The following is a 22,993-nucleotide window of genomic DNA, read 5'->3' as shown; positions in this document are numbered from 1 at the left end:
AGAAGTCAGAACCTCTGAACGGTGAAGGCTAGCACTTTTTTACCTTTGTGCTACTTGACGATGCCCAATCCTGTCACCATCCAAGACAGACAAAACATTAAGCAGCGAGCATGTATCTGGGATCCGTGAAAACTGGGATTTATTAGAGCAATGAGCGGCAGAGGCCTGTTGCTAGAAGCCGGTTTAGTTTGAGTTTTCTGTAACTATAAAGAAGTTTGGTATAGTAAATGTAAATCACCACAGTGACAGGCTCCACACGGCTACTCTACTCTGGACCGGTGTAAGATCTGATTTTGATTTAAAAATCAGCTCAGTGGCATGTGACACACTTTAACTCAAACCTTTGGCTCAGGACATCAGTTATATCAAATAAATAATTTATTAAAGATCTTAATAAAACATTTGGATGGACACATGTACATGTACACATTTCAATTCCATATGTTTAAATTCCTTTTGAATCTCATTTATACATGACTTAATCCTATTGAAAGAATACATCATAATTATTATTTGATTATAACAAATTAAATAATTGAGATTACATTTTTGTGGGGCAAAACCACAAGTTTTTGTATTTCAATTTAGTTTAACACATTTTTTTGTTACTCAATCAACTAATTCTCAATCATACACGAATCACTCTAAATACAACTTTGAGTGTGTAAATGAGAAGGGTAAACGATTATAACATGGTTAAACGCTTTTAAGTCGATTTTGCATTATAAGTTCCCTTTTAAGCATTTCTGTTCAATGATCCTCTGCTTTCCTCTTTCATCTCTCAAATGTTCACATTCTAAAAGTCTAGATGAAACCTTAATGCAATTTGCTTAGTGAATGTGTTATTAGTGAGGTCATCAGTGTTGGCAAACAAATGCGCTCTCAGTCATTTACCAAACAACACAGGCTCTTGAAATGCAAACGTAGCCTTTTGTGTCCATCTCAAAGGGCATTGTTTAAGAATATTTGCCGGGAATAAAAAAATATATTTAAGATGTACTTGTCAACAGAAAAGGTTAATGACCCAAAACACATGATATAGAAATAATTTAGATAGATTTTCGAGAACTACCATAATAGTTGTTAAGATTAATTATAGAACCGTATCCCTCTCTTCCTCAGGACACTGTGGTTTCTCCCATCCAGTACTGAAACCTATTGGATGAAATTAAATTAGTTGTGTGACCTTTTGGATTACTTTCTGCAAAGTTAAGTTCTCGATTGTGGGTGTAGAACTTTGATGAAGTGTAATGTAAACGAATATTAAAAATAAGCTTAGTGACACAAAGTGACAGTGTCAAATATGGTCTATCCACAAGACTGGTGGCATTACACAACCGTGTTTATACCGTTCAAGGGAGGCCTGTATCATTTGCAGATGACATGTTGACGTTAATGTGCAGACCTTTGTTGGTGCACTTATGCTTTGTGGCTTACTCTGCATGTGTGCACATTTTGCAGCCTCAGTAGCAGCGCCTGTTCTTTGCTGATCTCCTGTCACAGAGGATTAAGATCAGAGCCTCTGAGCCGCAGCCATAAATGTGACTTAAAAAGTGAACTTCAATACGTCACCACCTTCATACTTGGCATTTTTAATGTTCAAATTTGCCATGTCATTTGATTAGCTAATGAGAATTTACTGTGATTTTGTTAGAAATGTGGATGTTTAAACAATTTACATCTCTCTGCTTTGTTTGATTGATTTATGGATGCACCCTGATGGTAACACATTGTTCGATTGCCATTATAACTGTGACTGTTAGTGTTGCCTCTTTTGTCACTTTTTTGGCTGCTTTGACAGGGAGATGTCTATCTTTTGTGTTTTCATAAAGCAGCTATATTTTTGTTAGCTATATTTTCAACAGGGTATTAATTTACTGTTAAGGTTCCAGTTACCGTAGCGTATAAGGAAACGCAATCATATGTTTTTGGTCTCTGAAAGTCTGAAAACTTGTGCGTTCATAGTACTGCTTAGTTAGTTTTATTTTCAACAACTTGACTTACCGAAAAACTCTTAGCTCAAATCTGGTAATTTAAGTCACAAGTTAGCCATCAAAAAGGACCACATTGGGTTTGCAGCAAAAGACTGAAACATGCTGTCATATAGACCAATCTAGAGCATCTCAAACATTCTCAATGGGTGACCCGTCTGCTGAGTATGCTGGCCATGTTTTCAGTTTGTGTACAGATCCTTGCAACATGGAGCTGTGCATTATCCTGCTGCAACATAAGATGATGGTTGTGAATGAATGGCACAACAATGGACATGTCACCCATTGAGCATGTTTGGGATGCTCTGGATCGTCGTTGGAAAAAAGTAGTGGCTTAAAGTCAGAAAATGACGGTACCTTTTCAGTACCCCTGCAAATATGGAAACATTTTTGACAAATCTATAGTGGTGTAGATTTTGAGACGTGAAGCCAGCGTTATGACCACATTTTCCACAGTACCTTCCAGTCTTTCCAGTCATTTCACAATAAGATTAAATCAGTTTTGATTCATTCTCTGTTCTAACTAGCTCCCTGACCTCGCTGTCAGATTTGAGAACACGCAAAACGAGAGAAAAGGTGGCGTTTAGGCACACGTCTACTGCTGTAGAGGTGCTACTGGTTATATCTGACTAGACCAGCCAAGATTGTTGCCAAGACTAAGAAGTGTTACACACATTTCACACAAAGCTTTTGGCTTGTAATGAGTTAAAACTCCAGCCAATTGGGGGTAATCTTTAGATTTTTCCTGGACGTATTTTTGGGTCAAAAAAGGAGGACATTGCCTTGAATGGCAATTGAAAAGGACTTGATTAACAGCACACATCAGCTCACCTGTAGGTTGGAGTTCCTAGTGATGGCTAGATGACATCAAGGTGTGTATTACAGATTTCTGCGTTGGTGCACTCTATTGCGCCATCTTGTGGTCTAAAAGGTCAGGACACTGCAACAGACTTGAGCCTCACGCTGCAACTTCAGCGGCGCTTCTGACACAAGCGACACCACATGACACACTAGATTGGTCATGTGACTTTTCTTAAAGTGACACACAGCTCAACATATGCCTCAAGTTGTTTGATAATTGACAATTCCCTTGTAATTTATATAATAATAATTAAAGTTGGAGCACAATGAACTTTGGTTGACTAGAAACACCATTGTGTACATTGACATAACTGGTGACATTTTTCAGACCTATGCTTTGACTCATTCCAATCTTTTTTCAGTGGTTTGAAGCACAGCCCCTTCCCATTCTTTTTTTCCTTTTGTATGAATCAGTTTGGAACGGCAAAGATCAATCACACATGGATGCATTATTAAAGTTCAACAAGGGGAATGCATCGAGGGATGAGACAAGCCGCTCGACAAAGGCAATGGCCTGAAGAGCGCCTCTGTGTGAAGTGTCAAGACTTGCTGTTGTGATAAGGTCAGGATACAATTTTGCAGTAAAATGTCAGTGTGTCCTCTCTGTGGACAGTCTAGATTCAGGCTGGTAGTGGACACCAGTAATCAAAACTGTAGGGACCATTGCACCTCTTGAATAGTCTAAAGTGATAAATAAAAATAAATACCAAGTTTCCAAATCATAACCAAACTCAATTAGAAATACTTTTAATAATCCAGAGGGGACATGCGACCAATCAGCAGAATAAAAAAGAGATTATACAAATAAGAAAGATTGTATTACTATAAGAAACTAATTAAATATCAGTAAATACAATAAATCGGTTCGTTATCAACTAAAGCACATCATGGATCAAACTCACGACACTGCGGCCGGCTACACCTGGAGCCTGGCATACATGTGCTCTGCCTTATCTACTCTGCCACCGGGCAGCACTAAATGTGCAATATTGTAAATAGAAAATAAATAGAGTGAAACTTCTGGGTCAGTTGTCATAGATGTGTATAATTTGACTGTCAACAGCTCAAATTTGATTGTCCACATAAATATTGAGCCACCAAATACGGTATGTTCTGCTAGCATTTATTGAACGGTTAGTCAATATATTGTGCCAAGCCTACTTCGAATTAAAATGTATTGGTCTGGATATTGACGTCCTATGGTGATTTTACTTGCCATGTAGCATATCATCGTTGCACTCTGTCTCATGCTGTGAAGCTCTGTGGAAAAGTGGGTGGCACTGGCAGCAGATATTTTATTCCATGTTTGTGTTTTGTATTTACACAATTTCCGTACATGAGTCTCTGTGAACTGAAATATTTTTGTCCATTGAGTAGTAGTAATTGTGTCCAACTAATATATGAGTTGTGAGTGTATTGAAACAGACCTTGTACACCAGCAGAGCTGCTTTAAAGTCTATTCTCTGAGCCACAGGAGCCAGTGCAGAGACCTGAGAACAGGACTAATGTGATCATACTTCCTGGTTCTAGTCAGGACCCGAGCAGCAGCGTTCTGGATGTACTGCAGCTGTTTTACAGCTCGTTTGGAGAGGCCAGTGAGCAGGCCGTTACAGTAGTCTAATCTACTGGAGACAAACGCATGGATAAGTCTCTCTAAATCTGGTTTTGACACTATATTTTTGATTTTGGTAATGTTTTTTAGATGGTAAAAAGCTGCTGATGTTATTGATTTGACGTGGCTATTAAAGTTCAAGTCTGAGTCCATTATTACCCCCAGATTTCAAACTTGATTTGCAGGTTTTAGAGCGAGACTCTGGAGGTGACCGCTAACACTTTCTCTTTGTTTCTGTGGCCAAAAACAATTATTTCAGTCTTGTCTGAGTTCAACTGGAGAAAGTTGTTTTTCATCCACAAACTGATCTGTTGGATGCAGTGACAGAGTGAATCTACTGGTCCATAGTCACCTGCCGACAGTGAAACATAGATCTGAGTGTCGTCTGCATAATTGTGATAGGACACACTGCGTATCAACTGACCTAACGGCAGCATGTAGAGGTTGAACAGGCAGGCACTGACAGACAGCAGAAGTCTGTGCAGAAATTGTGTGAACTTAACTGTTAACTATCTTTGAAGGACAGCAGAGAAAAGTGTGAAAAGAGTGTAAACATGTAGAGAACGACAAAGGAGAGGCTCGAGTTGTTTTGAAAAAGCCAATGTGTGGGAGTCAGGTCCTGTGGAAAGCCCCGCCATAAAAGATTGATGTGTAGAGGTTGGATTGAGCGGCGCCGCAGGGGAGAGAAGAACAGAAGGGGGAAAAGAGAGTTAAGGAGGGGGCTTTCATTAGCGAGAACACCAGTGATTGAGTGCTACATGGATTGTAATGAAGACCATTGGTTTTCACGTGTTTCAATTCAGGCGCAGGCGGGCGGCGATGGGACAAGAGACAATGAAGTACAAAAAGGGATTATGATACTGGGAGTGTAAGACTAAACATCAATATGTTTCATGTAAATTAAATGAAAGAAGAAATAGTGTACTGACTTTGTGCCCAAACTGATCTGATGCAGCTACTGCACAGTCTTGTTGTTGTGCAAAATGTTGTTATTGAGCAGCACACAAGGAGTACGTCTAATGAGCAATGTTCTTTTTACTTGCTCCTGAGCAACACCAATGCACATTACAGCTGTCTCTGCTTTAGTGGTGTTCCCAGGATATTGTGCTTTGAGATCCAGGAATAAACACCGACAGCAAAACATTATAGGTCATTTGCAAATTGTCAGTACATATCTGTTAACACACTTGGGAGATAAATAAAAAAGGGATACTATGGAAATGTTAGTCTTGGAGATACTGTATGCAAAACCAATACTAATCATTTGCAAAAAGAGCAGAATAAAAATTGAAAAGAAACATCAACATTTCCGTGTAATCTCTTATCTTTCAAATAAAGTGCATTTCAAAACTTTATCTCTTCTTGCTTTTTAGGATGTCACGAGCTGCATCTGTCCTGCTCTCTGACCCCTGCTTCCAGCTCCACTCTATCCAGCACCTCTTAGGGGAGGGAGGGGAGTCCTCCTCGGCCACAGCAGTGACCTCCACCGCTCTGCCAGTGGTGGGGTCTTTGGGCTCCTCTGTAACCTCTGTGGCCTCAGCACCTGGCTCTTCAGAACGCAAGCACTTTTCTCTTCATTCATGTAAGTAAAACCATAAAAAGGGCTTTGACACTGCTATTATAATACCATTCATATTTGTTGCGTTGAATTTATGCAGGGGCAGAATTTTAGGATTAGATTAAGGACACTAAGTGGCATTTTTCAGCTGCTGAAGCGTATCTTTTTAGAAATAACAGTAGATCAGTTATGATTTATCAGTCTGTCTTGCTCATAAAGTCAGGTTGGCAACCTTTTTACTTTGGATCATAGCCCGGAATATTCATAATAAGATTTAAACAGCACTTTAATACTCTAAAGGTCTGTAGTGCCATTTGTCATGGCAGCGTGCTTGGCCTGTCCATAAGACACTACTGCTTTGCATACGCTCTGTAAAGAACAAAGAAGCTTAAGCCTAGTGCACGCCAATCTGCCCTTCGCCCATAGGAAGCCGGCATGGCACTCTCGGCAGCAGGTCTGTTTGATCTGGAACGCGTCATTGGCCCATCGAAGAATGAAGCTCTGTCTCACAGAGCAAGTTAAATGGCTTTGGCCCATATTTTGTCATACAGAACTAATTATCTGCTGTGTTTTGGACTATGGACACATCCAGTGTTTAATTCATAATATATATTTTTTAACTGCGGTGTGATAGGTGATGTCTCACAGCAGCATGTGTTACAATGTTTAAAATGATAGGATTTACACCTAAATGTATTTCATACTTGTGAAAAGCCTTCCTTACGCTTGGTGTAGAACTTTTTTTTGAATTGATTTATGTATTTCCTGCAAAGGCACATCACAGAAAAAGGTGTTACAGCCTCAAATGTTGAGTACCCAACAACATTTCCCAAACTATTTATCTACGCAGCCTACAAACATCAAGATGTATGCTTTTTTATTTTGCTCCTATTGCATTGAATGGGACAGAATATTTGTATCAGTACCAGGCTATATTTGTTTTGCTATTCCAAACCCATCAGTCCTGGAAGACTGACATCAACTGAGCATTCATTTAATGTTTCTGCAGAATCACAATTATTTGCATCTAAACCTTTTCACAATAAATGGGTTTGGGAAATATTCTTTCAAAATGAAAAATACAGCTTATAAACCGCAAAAAACTAAACCGCTTGCTCCTACACAGAGGATGACAATGCATCCTCCATGCATTGTAAATGCTGAATATACAGTACAACCCTAACCCTTTAAAATGTAGTCGGAAGCAAAAATACACAATACTTCATACATGGTATATAACTCCTTTTTTATATATATATATATATATATATATATATATATATATATATATATATATATATAACTCCCTTTTGACATAAATTACTAACCTAGCAACGCTGTTATGACATTTGGCTTTGGGCTTTCATAATTTAGTTCCAATTTAGTGCTTTGTTCATGATAATAATAATTTAGCTTCCGTTCGCCCACATTCAACCCCCCGTTGATCTTTTTGTTGAGATATTTAGAGAAAAAACCGTCAAGGCTTCCAGAGATAGAGCGATGAATAGAAAAAGTGTCAGAGGGTGATCAAGTGCAACAGTCAGAGATAGATGTTGGTAAGACAACACTGAGGAAATACTGTAGAAAAAAAGGAATCTCAATTTGAATGTAATGTAGTAATAACATTAATATTGTACAGTGAAGATATGGTATGCAAATTTAGCTCCCTGTAAATATGTGTGACATATTTAGCATTTAGGATTAGAAATAAAAACTGATCACGCTCAGCCTCCTGAGGATATTTTCGCAACATTCACAGGAACATTTTTTAATTTTGTCATCTCTTGCCAATATTTTTGTCACTATTTGACCAAAATACAAAAAACTAAAATCTTGCATCATAAACCACTAATGACACACATACACACACACTTACAAAACTGCAGATACAGATATTTGATTTGACATGTGTAATTCTTGCAGACTTGTTGCCCTAGTGTTGAACTGTCACTGGGCGCAATGACCTGGTCACTGTGCCCCATTTCCCATGACCTGGAAATGATTACCATCACTGCAGGCACTTCATGCCTCCATCAAGGGACTGTCCTATATTTTCGACATGGCTTATTTTATTTAACAAAGTGTAATACTGTACTGGGCCTTTGCATTTCAGAATTGTGCATGTTAATTATCTGTATTAAGTCAAAGTGCTTAATATGGGATCCAATGCAATTTACCAACTACCAAATGGTTTAGTTAACATCGTTAATCACATTTCCCCATAGATATTATGACCGTCAACGTGAATATATACAATCATAGAACGTGCTAACAATCAGGACTTTATGCCATGGAGGGCTAATACCTTCTGTCGTTAATGACCAAGTCCATATCTAGTCCAGGCTTTCTCCTCTGCATGTGAATGTCCAGGTTAATTACCTGGTGTTGGATGGCTGCCAGTGAGAAATGCAGTGCCCGGATCTGATTAAGAGGAGAGATGGGTTCAGACTGATGATGGTTTTACTACTCTAGTGTGTATGAGATTGTCCAGATTTCGCCTCTATGCCTGACAAGAATTGGACGGTGTGTGCATATTATTTTTTTCTTATCAGCTACTATTTGTACCTTTGAATAATTCATCAGAAGATAAAGCCCAGTATACTCCAGCTGATTCCTCAATGAGTGACACTTTTGCTTTCAGCATAATCCATTCTTATCAAATGTGTTTCCCAAAAGTGCTGGGTTTTGTGAGCCAGCTCAAAACTTGGTCTAAGAGCTTAAGGTTATGTTGCTCTATTCCCTCGATCATTCGTATTGGACTTGCATAGAGTGTTTTATTCTGTGCACATTTGAAACAGAGTCGTAATTGCATTTCCAGGCATGAGCTAATGAAGACACGCTGGGCCGACATGATGTGACTCTGAGATTTTCATACATCTCAACTTCTGTGAACATTAGAATTACACATTGATTTGCAGAAATGTTTTACATGTGTTTTGATGTGCGAAAACTGTGCTGTTGCGTGGTAACTACTGATAGCATTTGAGTCCTTCTAGCATTGGATATATTTTGGATGAGGTTATGGTGGTGGAAGCAGTTAAACACAAGGACAGAAAACTGTGTCACGATTACTATTATTCACAAGCCTTTTGAGCTTGTGAAAAACAACAAAAAACAACAAAAACATTTGAAACACAGCTGTCTGATTGTCCTTATTTGGAGACCTAAGACCTACCCAAGTATCAATATGTTTTACTTTATAAACACATTCATATTTCGGTGTGCGATAACCAGGTTTCAATACAATCCATTGTCACTATGGATTTAGGTATTTTACATCAACAATGTAGCATCTTAAGCATGTGCTGTCTAGTAAAACTCAGATAATCTTTTACATAACAATCCTGGATGTGCCTCGACTGTCAACTGGACTGACCAGTGAGTGTGGGTGTTTGTGTTAATGAATGTACGTCCATAGCATGGGAAAGAAAGCGACCTTTACACAAAAACCTCTAAACAAGATTATAGATTTTAACATCACAGCCACAACAGCAATTTCTGTAGAAACCTTGACTGAGGCTGTTGTGATGTTGGCGACACCAAAATTATATTTAATAGAAGGGTAAAGCATGAATAACATTTTAAAGCCAGTTCATAATCCAAATGCTGAAACAAGGCTTCGGAGCTGAGCTTGTGTGACTGCGTATTTCACCATCATTACATTCTAGTGTCTCGTCATGAGAAGCACAGACCAATTACGCAACATATAGAATAACTTACAGCTACTAAATTATATACAGTAGAAAACTCTCAGATACCGTATTTTCCGGACTATAAGTCGCACCGGAGTATAAGCACCAGCCATCCATCCATCCATCCATCCATCCATCTTCTGCCGCTTTATCCGGGGCCAGGTCGCGGGGGCAGCAGTCTGAGCAGGGACTCCCAGACTTCCTTCTCCCCAGACACTTCCTCTAACTCCTCCGGGGGGATCCCGAGGCGTTCCCAGGCCAGCCGAGAGACATAGTCTCTCCAGCGTGTCCTGGGTCTTCCCCGGGGCCTCTTCCCGGTGGGACATGCCTGAAACACCTCCCGAGGGAGGCGCCCAGGAGGCATCCGGAACAGATGCCCGAGCCACCTCAGCTGGCTCCTCTCGACGTGGAGGAGCAGCGGCTCTACTCCGAGCTCCCCCCGTGTGGCCGAGCTCCTCACCTTATCTCTAAGGGAGCGCCCAGCCACCCGGCGGAGAAAACTCATTTCGACCGCTTGTATCCGCGATCTTGTTCTTTCGGTCACTACCCAAAGCTCATGACCATAGGTGAGGGTAGGAACGTAGACCGACCGGTAAATAGAGAGCTTTGCCTTTCGGCTCAGCTCCCTCTTCACCACAACGGTCCGATGCAGCGACTGCATCACTGCAGCCGCTGCACCGATCCGCCTGTCGATCTCACGCTCCATCCTTCCCTCACTCGTGAACAAGACCCCGAGATACTTGAACTCCTCCACTTGGGGCAAGGACACCCCACCCACCTGGAGAGGGCAAGCCACCTTTTTCCGGTCGAGAACCATGGCCTCGGATTTGGAGGTGCTGATTCTCATCCCAGCCGCTTCACACTCGGCTGCAAACCGTCCCAGTGCATGTTGCAGGTCCGGGTTTGATGGAGCCATCAGGACAACATCGTCTGCAAACAGCAGAGATGAGATCCTGTGGTCCCCAAACCGGACCCCCTCCGACCCCTGACTGCGCCTAGAAATTCTGTCCATAAAAATTATGAACAGAACCGGTGACACAGGGCAGCCCTGGCGGAGTCCAACATGCACTGGGAACAGGTCTGACTTACTGCCGGCAATGCGAACACAGCTCCTGCTCCGGTCATACAGGGACCGGACAGCCCTGAGCAAAGGGCCCCGGACCCCGTACTCCCGGAGCACCCCCCAAAGGACACCCCGAGGGACACGGTCAAAAGCCTTCTCCAGATCCACAAAGCACATGTGGACTGGTTGGGCAAACTCCCATGAACCCTCGAGCACCCGATGGAGTGTATAGAGCTGGTCCAGTGTTCCACGACCGGGACGAAAACCACTCTGCTCCTCCTGAATCCGAGGTTCGACTATCGGTCGGATTCTCCTCTCCAGTACCTTGGAATAGACCTTACCCGGGAGGCAGCCAAAAAATGCATATGTAAAAACATATGTAAGTTGCATTGGAGTATGAAATGCGGTTGCAAGTGTGAAAATAACAAACAATATCACATATAAGTCGCTCCCGAGTATAAGTATATAAGTATAAATATAAGCATAAGTCGCACCGGGCAAAACTATGAAAAAAGGTGCGACTTATAGTCCGGAAAATACGGTATTTTAAAATGATTCAAACCCAGTATTACAGCTCATTATTGCTTCATTTAAAAAGTCAAGATATGCTGATTATTGAGGAATGTACAGTTCTACAGCTGTGTTTGTATGCTGCAATTTTCAGCTTTCAGAAGTATGCATTTGTTCAGTTTCCTATGGTTGTATCAGCTGTTTATGTCCTGCCGCCTGCTAAACAAAAATATGAAAAGAGTCTTAATTATTAGAACTGACTTTGGACTCTATCAGAACTGCTTAAAATGCATATTTAATTAGAGTAACACATTCGGTGGAGAGAACATATGCAATGTAAACCACAATGTAAACGCCTCACAAGCTCTAAGAAAAACTTGCTCATAGTTGTGCTGCCTGGTGGTTGGGTCTGCAGCACATGCCAGGCTCGGCGTCTTCAGATCAAACTTGACAATTTGTTGAATGTCCTCCCCCTTTCATGCTATACTGTTCTGTCTAATACATGCTGACAACACTTGAAGTTCTGCTTTTGTTTTGAGCGTTTAAATACTGATCATTCCCAAAAAATCAGTGTGTTGGTGCTTTTAACTTTATGTGATTCAAATGTATTTATAGAAACAACATACATATGGAAAATACAAAATTATATTGTGAGTTAAGTATATTAGAACTACAACACCCCTACAGTGGCTTCTTTACCATTGCAATGTTGCCTGTGAAAGCACACTTTCAGATAAAACTCTTGAATAAGAGGTAAAATGTCTTCAAACTTTAAAGCAAGTACAGATGACCAGCTGATTTACTCCTATGTGGCTTGATTTATTATACACACTGACTTGAATAACAAATTATGTTTAGTTTAATAACCACTGTCCAAAAACACACTGAAACACCCCACATCATCTCTTACAACACAACGCAGGTGGATTGTTTACACATGACACATTTTGAATTAGAGTGCCTATTACTGTGCAAGGCCAAGACAAATAGGACACTTTGTTGCTCATTGCTCTTGTACATTGCTACTTTGCATCCATTAAAGTAAATTACTGACCGTAAAAAAACACATTTTATTGTAGGAACATTTGTCTCGTCTGCATTCTTTTTTTTGATGTGCGTAATTTAGATGTACGTTTGGGGAATTGTACATTGTTATTTTCTTATCTTGTGTGTAATATAAAGCAGTGGTTTGCTCACACCAAGATGGCAGCCGTCCAACAAGCCAATCTCTCCAGACTGAGAAGCTTGCACCACTCCGACAGTGAAAGACGATCTGTTTGTTGGCAGGACAGAGACAAGAGGAAGGGTGGTGATCAGAGTGAGAAAATGGATAGACAGATCAAAAGCCATCAAGTGAGAGGAAGAGAAAGGAGTGAAGCAAGGGAGGAATAAATATGACTGAAGCTGTGCAAAAGTTCAAGGAAAGCAGCAGGATGGAGAACTGGAACAGAGAAGAAGCTGTGGGAGTTTTAGTATGTTTTTGTGCTGTTTGCCGGCAGCGAGTTTCAGATCTAAGTGGGCCAGCACTTTAGAAATCTAAGAGTAAGAATACCATAGACCATAGTGATTGTGCTTTTAGATTTGTAACATATTTGACCAATTAATAAAAAAAACAAATAGAGTTGTGGTAAATTGCCTAGAACGTGTGAGGGTGTTCCGTTCATAGCTTTTGAGTGATGTCATGTCTGCATTTCTGTTAATCACATTTTAATCTGAGCTTTATTTTAAGACAAGCTGGCCATAAATAACTGACTTAATTGGAACTGCAACAGGCGAGCTGATATGTGCTGTTAAACAAATGACATTACAGGCACAAGGTAGCATTAGCCAACAGTATTTCTGTCAGTCACACCTTTTTGTTGAAAACTAACACCTAAACAGGACCGTTCATATTCTTCACAGGCTCCATTCAATTTGTTGTTGTTTTTTGTATTTTTTCCTTGATTTTTGAAAAAATGTGGCCGTAGCTGCATCCACACTGTTCCCCAGGGCAAGTGAAAATGTAGGTCACTAGAGCGGCCACAAACAAACTGCGGACAGCACCGTTGACCATGACTATGAATAAACCACCATAAAAAAGTGTAAAGTCGCTAACATTAGCCGCTGTTTAATGATCGATGGGCAAAAAATCTGAATAAAGCAGAGTCTGTTTGGATATTTAATGTAAGATCCATTGACTAAAACTTGTACGAGAGTTTAGCAGACTTTCCCCCCCCCCCTCTCAGACGCCAGAGGCCTGTCACCCACGACGATGAGAAAGTAATGAGCAGAGTGTCAAAATCGCTCTGTGAATAATGTTCATACTTGTAAATACTACAGATAAAAAGCAGGTCCAAAAATGCAAATCCAGTGCTTTCCAGAGCGGAGCAGCAATATGGCAAACTTAGATGGAAAGAACATCTTCAAAATCCCGTACAGGAACATTGCCTCATGTCTGAGTTAATTGGTATGAATAAACAGAGCCAAAGTTAGTTTACAATAGGGAGGATGAGCTGCATGCTTTACTTGATGGATTTGCGTGGGGGAACACAGTGTCTCTTGTGTGATGCTGACACTTTATTCGGGGCTTGGGAATTCTGCCTTACTGTGAACTTTTTAAGCCTGAAGAGATTACGGTGGAACAATATTTCTTAAAATGTTGTTCGCAAAAGCAAGTTGTAATCTAGCATAATGTCAAGATACATTTGCCAAAACAATAAAATCAAGTAAAGAAAAAAGCCAAGGAACAAAATCTGCCTTGTTTTTTTTAATACGTTGAAAATATGTTGTACTCTGAAAATAGGTTGTACCCTGTAACTGAGTTCAGCTCACACTGCAGGGTATACCACTCACCTACGTCAAAAGGACACATTTGTGTGCTATTTTGATCAACTGTGTGGCTTAAAAAGGTGGGAGTAAACTATAAATTCAGGTCCGTGTAACACTTTTCAGACATCTCTTTACATTTGTGTATGCAGTTGTCTCCCTGTCCAAGTAAAAAAGGTTCCTGACTCTACTTCAGTGACTCTGTCTTCCTTCTTATTTAAGATTTATCCAACACAACCTCATTTACAGCTGGGTCTCTAACTAAATACATTTATAATATTAATATTATTTATATAATTTATACATTTTGGTGTCATAATATTTTTGTGTGACTGTTAACTTGTTTGCATTGGTAAAATTTCTAAATACCAATTTGATGAAGTGTCACGGGACAATCTGTATATTTATAGGATGTAGTCAAATAAAAATAGAATTAAATATACAATGATCATTCTTCATGGATATCCATTACGTCTCTATTTCCTGCATCCTGTCACAACCTTGTTCCGGCTGTAGACGGGCACAGTGATTGACTTTAAGGGGTCTTACAATGGAATATATATTTCAGATTTGTCATGATATGCATTATGTATTATATATGGTCATGTATTGCTATTGTATAGCTTTGCGGGATACCCTCTGATTCCTATCCATACCAGCTCCCACCCCTGTCTTTACATTATTTTAAATGATGGGCTATAGGGACAAAGGCAATGAGCTGTGAAATCACATTTGGACCATAGTCATGATAAACGTTGCCACCAAGCAGGAATGTAACTTGCGTGTGTCCTGGTTTCTGTCATTAGGAAGCCCCCTTTAAAAAGTCAATTTGTCTTATATTTGTCATATAAAAAGACCTGCCAGCACTGCAGGCTGTAAATGGAACAGGATAGATTGCATTATACAGGTTTATAGATTATTTTATTACACCTATGTTTCTCTGTTGTTCATTTTCTGCAAATGTAACCTTTTTATGAGCAGAGAAATCCTCTGTGAATGCCTCCTCCCTCTGTGCCAAACATATTTAATTAGTTTTGGCAGAGAAACTGTCAGACCAGTGTGCAGCCTCGATCTCCTTCACACACGTGCCCTCCACTTTACCCTCTGGAGAGGTTCCTAGACTATTTGTGTTGCTCTTTGCTTTGGGGTTTTCCCATTGTACACAAAGCTAATCCTTCCACTGGGATGCTGGTGACTCATTTAGCATGAACGAGTTAAGGAGGCCATTACTTTTCTTAGTATGTCGTGGGTGTGAATATAGCTTCCATACATTCCTAGACTTTTCTGCTCCTGCCTGGAAACTTTTGGCCAACATTTGACCCACTGTTCAACCAATGAAGAAAACACATCCAAATGTAGGGAGAATATACAATCTCTATTCAGAAAGGTCCAACTCTTGTATGGGAATTAAATCCACGACCTTCTTGACGTGAGACCTGTATACACACAAGTCAGCCACTGTGCCACCTGAGTCTTGATGTGTAGCGAACACAACCAAGTGAAATAGAGGACAGTTTGTCGTCCTTTTCTGGCGATAGAGGTGATGAGTTGCACCGCGGCGTCAGCACTCTGCTTTACATTCAACGAGATAAGTGGACTTGACCACAGTGTCAGGTCTTGAAATGGGCAATGTCTCCTGCAAGCCCTTCACTGCTGCTCTGTCGTTTGTGGAATCACGTTAGACATCATAATGAGCCTGTTCTTTTTAACCTGTTACCATCCACCTATTTGTGTGCACAATGGTTGGACATACCCAAATGGCATTGCTTATTAAAAGAGGATCTTACAGCCCACATGCAAGTGTGATGCATCATTAGAAAGCTTAGGCCTTCTAGTTTCTGCAGATGTGCACATGAACACTGTCAGGGCTTCAGAACTTACACTACAGAAGCCCAAACATAAACAAAACATCCTTTTTTTTAGTCTCGCCTGAATATTGTCAATTTGTGGACTTGAAGAGGGTAAAGGGTCCGTATACCGATCCAGAAGTTATTGTAGTTAAACCATGCAAAAGCTCTTGTCACTAGTATCCCATGAGATCAGGGATATATTTATTTTTGCACAGTTGAGCATACAGATCATTCCAGCTTTATCCCAGGGTATAAATGCTCAATTTTGCAATGTTCATGCAGATCACAGCATCACTAAAACAGTTTTATGTGATAAAGTTGCCATCCCCCAAAAAATCTTCAAAATTCCTATGCATTTATCTCTCAATTGCTTTCCGTACTCAGTCGTTGTTTCTCGACCTCATTTGTAGATGACACTATTTCTTTCTCAAATCCTGTATCAGCCCCTGTGTCATCTTACAAAGTGGTGACAACAGTGCACAGCAAGTTAGCGTTCCAGATTGGGATTCAACTTTGACCTGTTTTGTTTGAATCTCGATATCTGAACACATAACACTTACTTTTACTGTATTTATTAGTTTATTAGTTAGTACTTAGTTAGGAACTGTCAGAAACTGCATCATATTCTTATCCTTTGGACTTTGTGGTCAAATAAAAATGTATTGTCTCTGTGCTTCCTCAACAGATAAAGACTACATCAGTGAAGATGAAAAATATAAAGTGGAGCTGATGTTGGCGTTCCTCACAGAAGAATCCAAACAAGCTGCTGCCAGTACTGCAGTAAGTACCAGAAAATATACTTGTGGATTTCTACTTTTTTGTGGAAAATAGAGAAAAATAGATGCATGTTTAAATGTATATTTAGATGTTTTCGCTTACAGTCAAAAAATAGAATAAAAATAGAATAAAAATGCAAAAGCTACCGGTATATTCTCCTGAACAGCTCAGACAAGCACTCTGTAGTCTCTGAGGTATCGCTCGACTCAAAAACATGACAAGTCCTTCATTTTAAGTACACATTTAAACGTGGGCTTTTGAAACATTTAAGTCTGGTACTCTGGATTCGTTGCCCTTGAAATTGAGCCTTCTGAGCACAGTGGTCAGTAGAACTTCCTCTACTTATCTTCCTGTCTGCAACGGGAACCCGATCGTTCACTCTCTCCTTTAGACTCCACCACATAAACTGACCAGAGAGCACATCTATTATTCATAAAGAGAAGAGGATGGGAAAGGCTAAACTCTCATTAGTCATGTTTACTGTGCTATACTTCAAACATCCATTTGGCGAGCACCGTTTTGACTGTAATTGTTTAATTGACACAGTTTACACTAATAATAATGTTGGAAAAGGGGTGAAACTGAAGCTCTTGTCTTGTACAGGCTGACAGCATAAGTGCACAAGTCAAGACGCGGCTGTACAGTATATTAGCTAGCAGTAACCTCTAATGGCCCTATTGTAAGCTCGCCCAGCCTGGAATAGAAAATTGCATTGGCTTTAATGGAAGGTTCACTCCATGATCGGAAATTATTCATAAGGTAAATTATGAAATGTATATAGCTGAATCACATTAGTCGTTTAGTCAAATTATCGGTCGATGAGGTCTTCTTTTCTTAGTTGACCAAAAATAGAAAAGAGAATGCAGTGAGCTGAGTGAGCTGGTGATTTTGGGAGTAATAAAGAATTGTGAATTTAGTCTCCCTTGATTCATATAAGATAAGATAAGATATTCCTTTATTGTCCCACATGGGGAAATTTCATTGGTGCAACGCAGGTAGATACAGAGGTAGATAAAGATGCTGTTTACTAGTACTACTTTGGTAGTTTAGTCCTTTGATTCTATGTATTAAGAAATATGTCCCATGTAAATATATGAAGATTATAGCCAGTCCAAGGACAGCTGTGGCTACAAATATAGGGACATTTCTAAATGTATATGAACTATCTATGAGTGTTTTGGTTGTTTTCTTTATATATATTACATTTTTACTCTCAATCCTATATCAGCCAAGCTATAAATTATACTGTTTTACATGCAGGCGAATTTGATCTTAAAATGGCAAAATAATTTCCACAGTTTAGTCCTGAAAAGGGAATGTCATATTTGAATTATGGATGAATGGAGTTGTTATCACACTAACACAGTAAAACATCTACAGCCAGAGCAGCTAGTGAAATGAATAATGAATCATTCAGACAGACTTTTACTGTTGTAGGGTCAAACTGCCGCTGTTGCTGATTTGGCTGCACTCTATGGGCTGCATTTTAAAATTGTTCGGTTGTTAGAAGAAATGTATTTAGGTGTGTTTAAGTGGATAAATTAGAGTTATAATTCACAAATGTATTTTGGCTCAGCTTTCTCTTTTTCAACCTTCAATTGTTTTTTATGGTAAAGAACTGTGTTAAATATGTATGGGCTGGTGAATCGTTTAATGGAGAAGGGAACAGTGTCTTTGAAGGGGCTGCATGTCACCTGTGTCATGTTTTGTTCAAACATGTGAAATAAACGTGACACTTGTTGGTCATTTCAAAACCCTCTTGAATGCATCTTGGTAGTACACTGCTAAGCACAACCTTTTTGACATGGGATCCATTTTCTTTTTATTGTATTTACAGGGCAATGCTGTTTGTTTGTTTTTTGACATAAGACTTTAACAAAGGGAATCGTCTCTTTTATTGTTAAAATGTGTGCATGTTGGCAAATGATGAGTGAGGATTAATGTGCCTCTTTCTGGTATGATGTACTTTACGATTGTAATTTAGTTTTCAACAGTGATGTGAATGCCTTTAGCATTGTATAAAATCATTAGTCCGTTTGAACTGCTGTCAGATTGGTTAGGTTCACATGTTTGCTTAGTGCTCGTGTTTCCATAGACAGTCACAGTCTCTGCCAAGATTCATCCTTAACAACTAAGCTATTACATTACACAGGCTTTAGTCAAGGAAAAAAAACCTGTTTACACACCTCGTCCAGCCCTGTTGTATTGGTCAGAATCACAGGTTTGTGCGCTGTAACCCAATGATCCACACCTGTCGTTGAAGCTCTAATCGTTGTCTCTAAAGTGGTGCATGATGGCAGATGGGAGCGGTAGCAGTGGTGATGGTGGCGGCAGATAAAACGTGAGAGGTAGCCAGGCCTTGTTTGCACACTGCTTGTATACACAATGTTCTAGAGATGGGCACTATGATTTGGTGTCTCATGACAACCAAGAGGGTTGACCTTTTTGGTAACGCTAGAGCTTTATTGATGAAACCTTTTGTAATCCCTACAGAAGTATCCTCTAGCACATCCAATTCGACATGGAATTTAAATGAGATATAATATGGACTTTGTGATGTATTGTTCTGTGGCACAACCTTTACCTGAGGTCACTTTGCCATTATAGAAGCGTTTGAATTTCTTTTCATCTCCCAAAGTGCGGCCTTCAGGTTCCATTACAGACCAATCAAAACATGACATGGGAAAATAGGTTCTGAACCAGAAGGTCAGCATAGTGGAAGAAGAATCATTACTGCCTTGTTTAGCTTTCTTTTCTTCAATTGCACTGTACACCGTCCATCTAATCCACTGTGTATCACACAGCCACTGTTCATCTTTGTCCTTTTCACTAAATGTATATTAGACTCAACCATTATAATAATTATTGAAGACCATAAATGTATAAAATAATATCACTGAAACCCCCCTTTGTTAGCCAAGTGTATTGGCTTGTGTTTATTATTCTGGTTATTAAATTATACCACAACCACCAACTGTTTTTTCTGAGCAAATGTCCAAGCTTTGAGGTTGTAAGATAAGATAAGATAATCCTTTATTGTCCACACATGGGGAAATTTCATTGTTGCAACACAACTTAAATTTTTGGACTGTATTAATCTGTTGATATGAATAATGTATAAAGTGAAGAGGGGGCCATGTGTGCTCCAATGGTGAACGTACAGATAGTGGCTCAGTGGTTGGTGTGTTTATATTTGCTGTATCCTTGAACAAGACTTTATCTGCTTTTAATGTGGAAATGAACCATTAGATTAACTGAAGATATTATTAGCATTAAGTATTGAATGTGGATTTGATACTATAATTATATTGGGTTTTGTCCTCTGTCTATGCTCTCTTAAGCAATGGACTTGAAGAAAATCCTTTTCCTCACTCATATTCAGAATGATACGTATTCATTTATTCAGTTTCAGTGGCTTACGTGCCTTCTTTTATTCTCTGGCCTCACCGCTCTTATCTTTTGTTCGCTCAGCATGGATTTGACCGGGGCACTGACCTTTCCTCCACACAATTCTTCATCTGCATAGCTACATGCTTAAGGAAAATGAAAGTTCAGGTTTTTAATTGTAAACCACAAAAAGCCTGTGAGTGAGCAGCAAAAACCACAAACCAGATTATGATATGATTTTATTGACGTTATATAAATACTTGTAAAACAATGTTTTCTTGAATGTACATCAATTTAATTTGTTAGTGTTTCAAACCAAACTTTTTTTTTTTTTTTTTTTAATGGCATGCTTTCTTATAGCTGACAGTCCAAGCTGACAATCTTCCATCCAACCATCGGGGTCCCGAGGTGTTCCCAGGTCAGCTGAGAGACATAGTCCTTCCAGCGTGTCCTGGGTCGTCCCAGGGGCCCCTTCCCGGTTGGACATGCCTCCCGAACACCTCCCCAGGGAGGTCTGGAGATATCTGGAGATAGGTCATGTTTAGGAAATTTGAAATAAATATTCTACATACATTCTACATTTTATTTGCTGTGACATTCTACATTTCACCCAATCTAAGTCTTACTTTTAGCGCACAACTATACTTCTTTCAACTACCCTGCCATTGGCGTTTACCCCTCCGTCCTTCATGAGTCGCCACACTTTTTAATTTGCACACTTTGGTTCACTTGAGACCAGACACATTTTTATTTTTTCACCCAGATATTTCAGGAATTGGCTGATTACTGACACCCACAGCTCCCAGCCTGGTCTCATGACCCTTGTTCTCCTGTGGAACCTCCTACCCTCAAAGCGTCTGGCGCTCAGTGTCCATTTTTGGCACACATAAGCCAGCTGGTGGTGAGGAGGTACTTATACTGATAAACACTAACTTTGACCTCCATCTTCATCACTTACTTGCTGTGTCTGAGAATTGCGTGCCAGACTGTGTAATACTATTTATTTTCTGCACGCGCCTAACAGTCTCTCCATGCTCCCAAATCCTCCTTCTACGTATATATCCAAGTGGAGACATACACTACATGCTAATACTTTAAAAATGTTTTTTACTATGCTAAGGTGTCATGGTTTGTACTTTTGATGCTGAAACATTTAACGACTGAAGGCCTAGTTAAAGTATGTAATAATAAAAGATGAAACAGTACCACTTTCCACCTTGACAATTAGACGCGTAAGTTTTCAAAATAAATGCTTGATTGATGCAGCATGTATTCATTGAAAGTAAGACAGTGTTGGAACACACATGCTGTAATAAAGCATAGATTTAAATGTTAATATTTCTTGCAATATTCCATGGCAATAAATAATAGAAAATATTAAGTTTAGGTTGTTCTTTTACTTCCAATTGTGGGTGGTAATGGTGGTTCATAACACTTTAGATGGGCTTTTCGCTTTTCATTGACGCCAAAACTATAATGAGGGAGAGAGGGAGAGGACTGTGTATTGAAATTGTTGCATACCATTGGGTTTAATGGTATGCATACATTGGTGTTTTATCCATTTATGCCTCCCGGTGTTGCATCTCTTCATTTCTCTTTGTCTGGTTTGGCTGAAAATCCCTAGCGCACCCCAGTTTTTCCATTAGACTTACCTTTCAGAACTAATGCTGATCATTTGTCTAAGATGGTGGGCAGCAGCCCACGGGGAAGCTCCTATTTTGCTTACACATACACATGTGTTTCACACTCCCACGGGCTTCTGGCCACACACAAAGGTCAGCTATCACAACTTGACAATCTGTACCTGCAGCCACACATCTAGCACTACTATCTTTAATCAAGCGGCTTGCTCCTTTTCCACATGGACAGTGTGGATTTGACAAAGTCTCTATGAAATAAGCATTTTAAAAAGTGAATGACTTAAAGGTTAATGAGGCCCTTATGGTCTTAAGCCACTTTAACTACAATTGCAACATGAACCTAGATATTGCACATTCCAATAAACAACTTAATAATAAAAAACATTGGGGCTCCTAACGATGGTCCAACGTCAAGGATTAAAATGAACGGCCACTTGACAGACCCACTGACTCTGGGAAGAGGGGTGAGGCAAGGCTGTGCTTGGTCCCCACTTTTATTGGCTCGAGCCATTCCATGGCCTGAACTCGAATAAAATGGAGCTTGCGAGAACGCCCGTTGCAACAGTGGCGACTAGTTCAAAAAAGAAGAAACATGAATCGCTTAATCTTTGGCCTAGGCAAATGAGACTTGGGACAGTGATAGAGCTACCTTTGACCTTTGACGAGTAAAACACACCTGGCAGCTTCGCTGTATGATAAACAGGAAGTCAGCCATGTTGAATCAAAGTGGCGCCACCACATTTGACTTTTTCCCCCCCAAAATCGTACTTGTCCTAGGTTTTTTGTCCGATCGAGCTCAAAACAACACCTTTTGCATCTAAAGACATTGAAATTTAATAAATATTCAAAAAAAATAATTATATTCTTTACGGTCTCCGTGTAACACGCCCTCAAAAAAGGCTTCATTTCCTGTTTTTTCAAGGACAAGTCACGCCTAATGGAATTTATCTATGGAGCTCATATTTCACTCTATAGCGCCCCCCTAGCCTTTGTGTGAAAAACTCAACATTGTCTGATTTGTTTGAAACTGAAAAAGTGCATTGCAGATATTGTGTATTTTCACAATTGGCCAGCAGGGGCGCAATTAATGCCTTCACTTCCTTTTTCTCTTTTATTTTGATGGAACATTTCCTCTCGTGCCGTGGTCTTAGCATTAGCGTTAGCATCAGTATTAGCGGCGGGTCTCTGTTGCTAGATGATGGAGGAGGGGGTTTAAAGAATAAAGTCTAAAGAATAAAGTCTAAGAG

General features: G+C 39.8%; 1 protein-coding gene across 1 annotated transcript in view; it reads left to right on the top strand.

Moving 5' to 3' along the window:
* Positions 1–22,993, top strand: part of rnf123 (ring finger protein 123) — a 74,995-nt gene that overhangs the window by 40,369 nt on the left and 11,633 nt on the right. The window contains exons 37-38 of the mRNA XM_072452082.1: positions 5,838–6,046; positions 16,628–16,722. Of these exons, the coding sequence (XP_072308183.1) occupies positions 5,838–6,046; positions 16,628–16,722 (304 nt within the window). The remainder of the gene's footprint in view (positions 1–5,837; positions 6,047–16,627; positions 16,723–22,993) is intronic.

This window comes from Eucyclogobius newberryi, unplaced genomic scaffold, assembly GCF_026437365.1.
Source record: "Eucyclogobius newberryi isolate DKJ021-1_F unplaced genomic scaffold, fEucNew1.0.hap1 SCAF_19, whole genome shotgun sequence".
Classification (NCBI taxonomy): Eukaryota; Metazoa; Chordata; class Actinopteri; order Gobiiformes; family Gobiidae; genus Eucyclogobius; species Eucyclogobius newberryi.
This window is presented reverse-complemented; position numbering and strand designations above follow the sequence as displayed.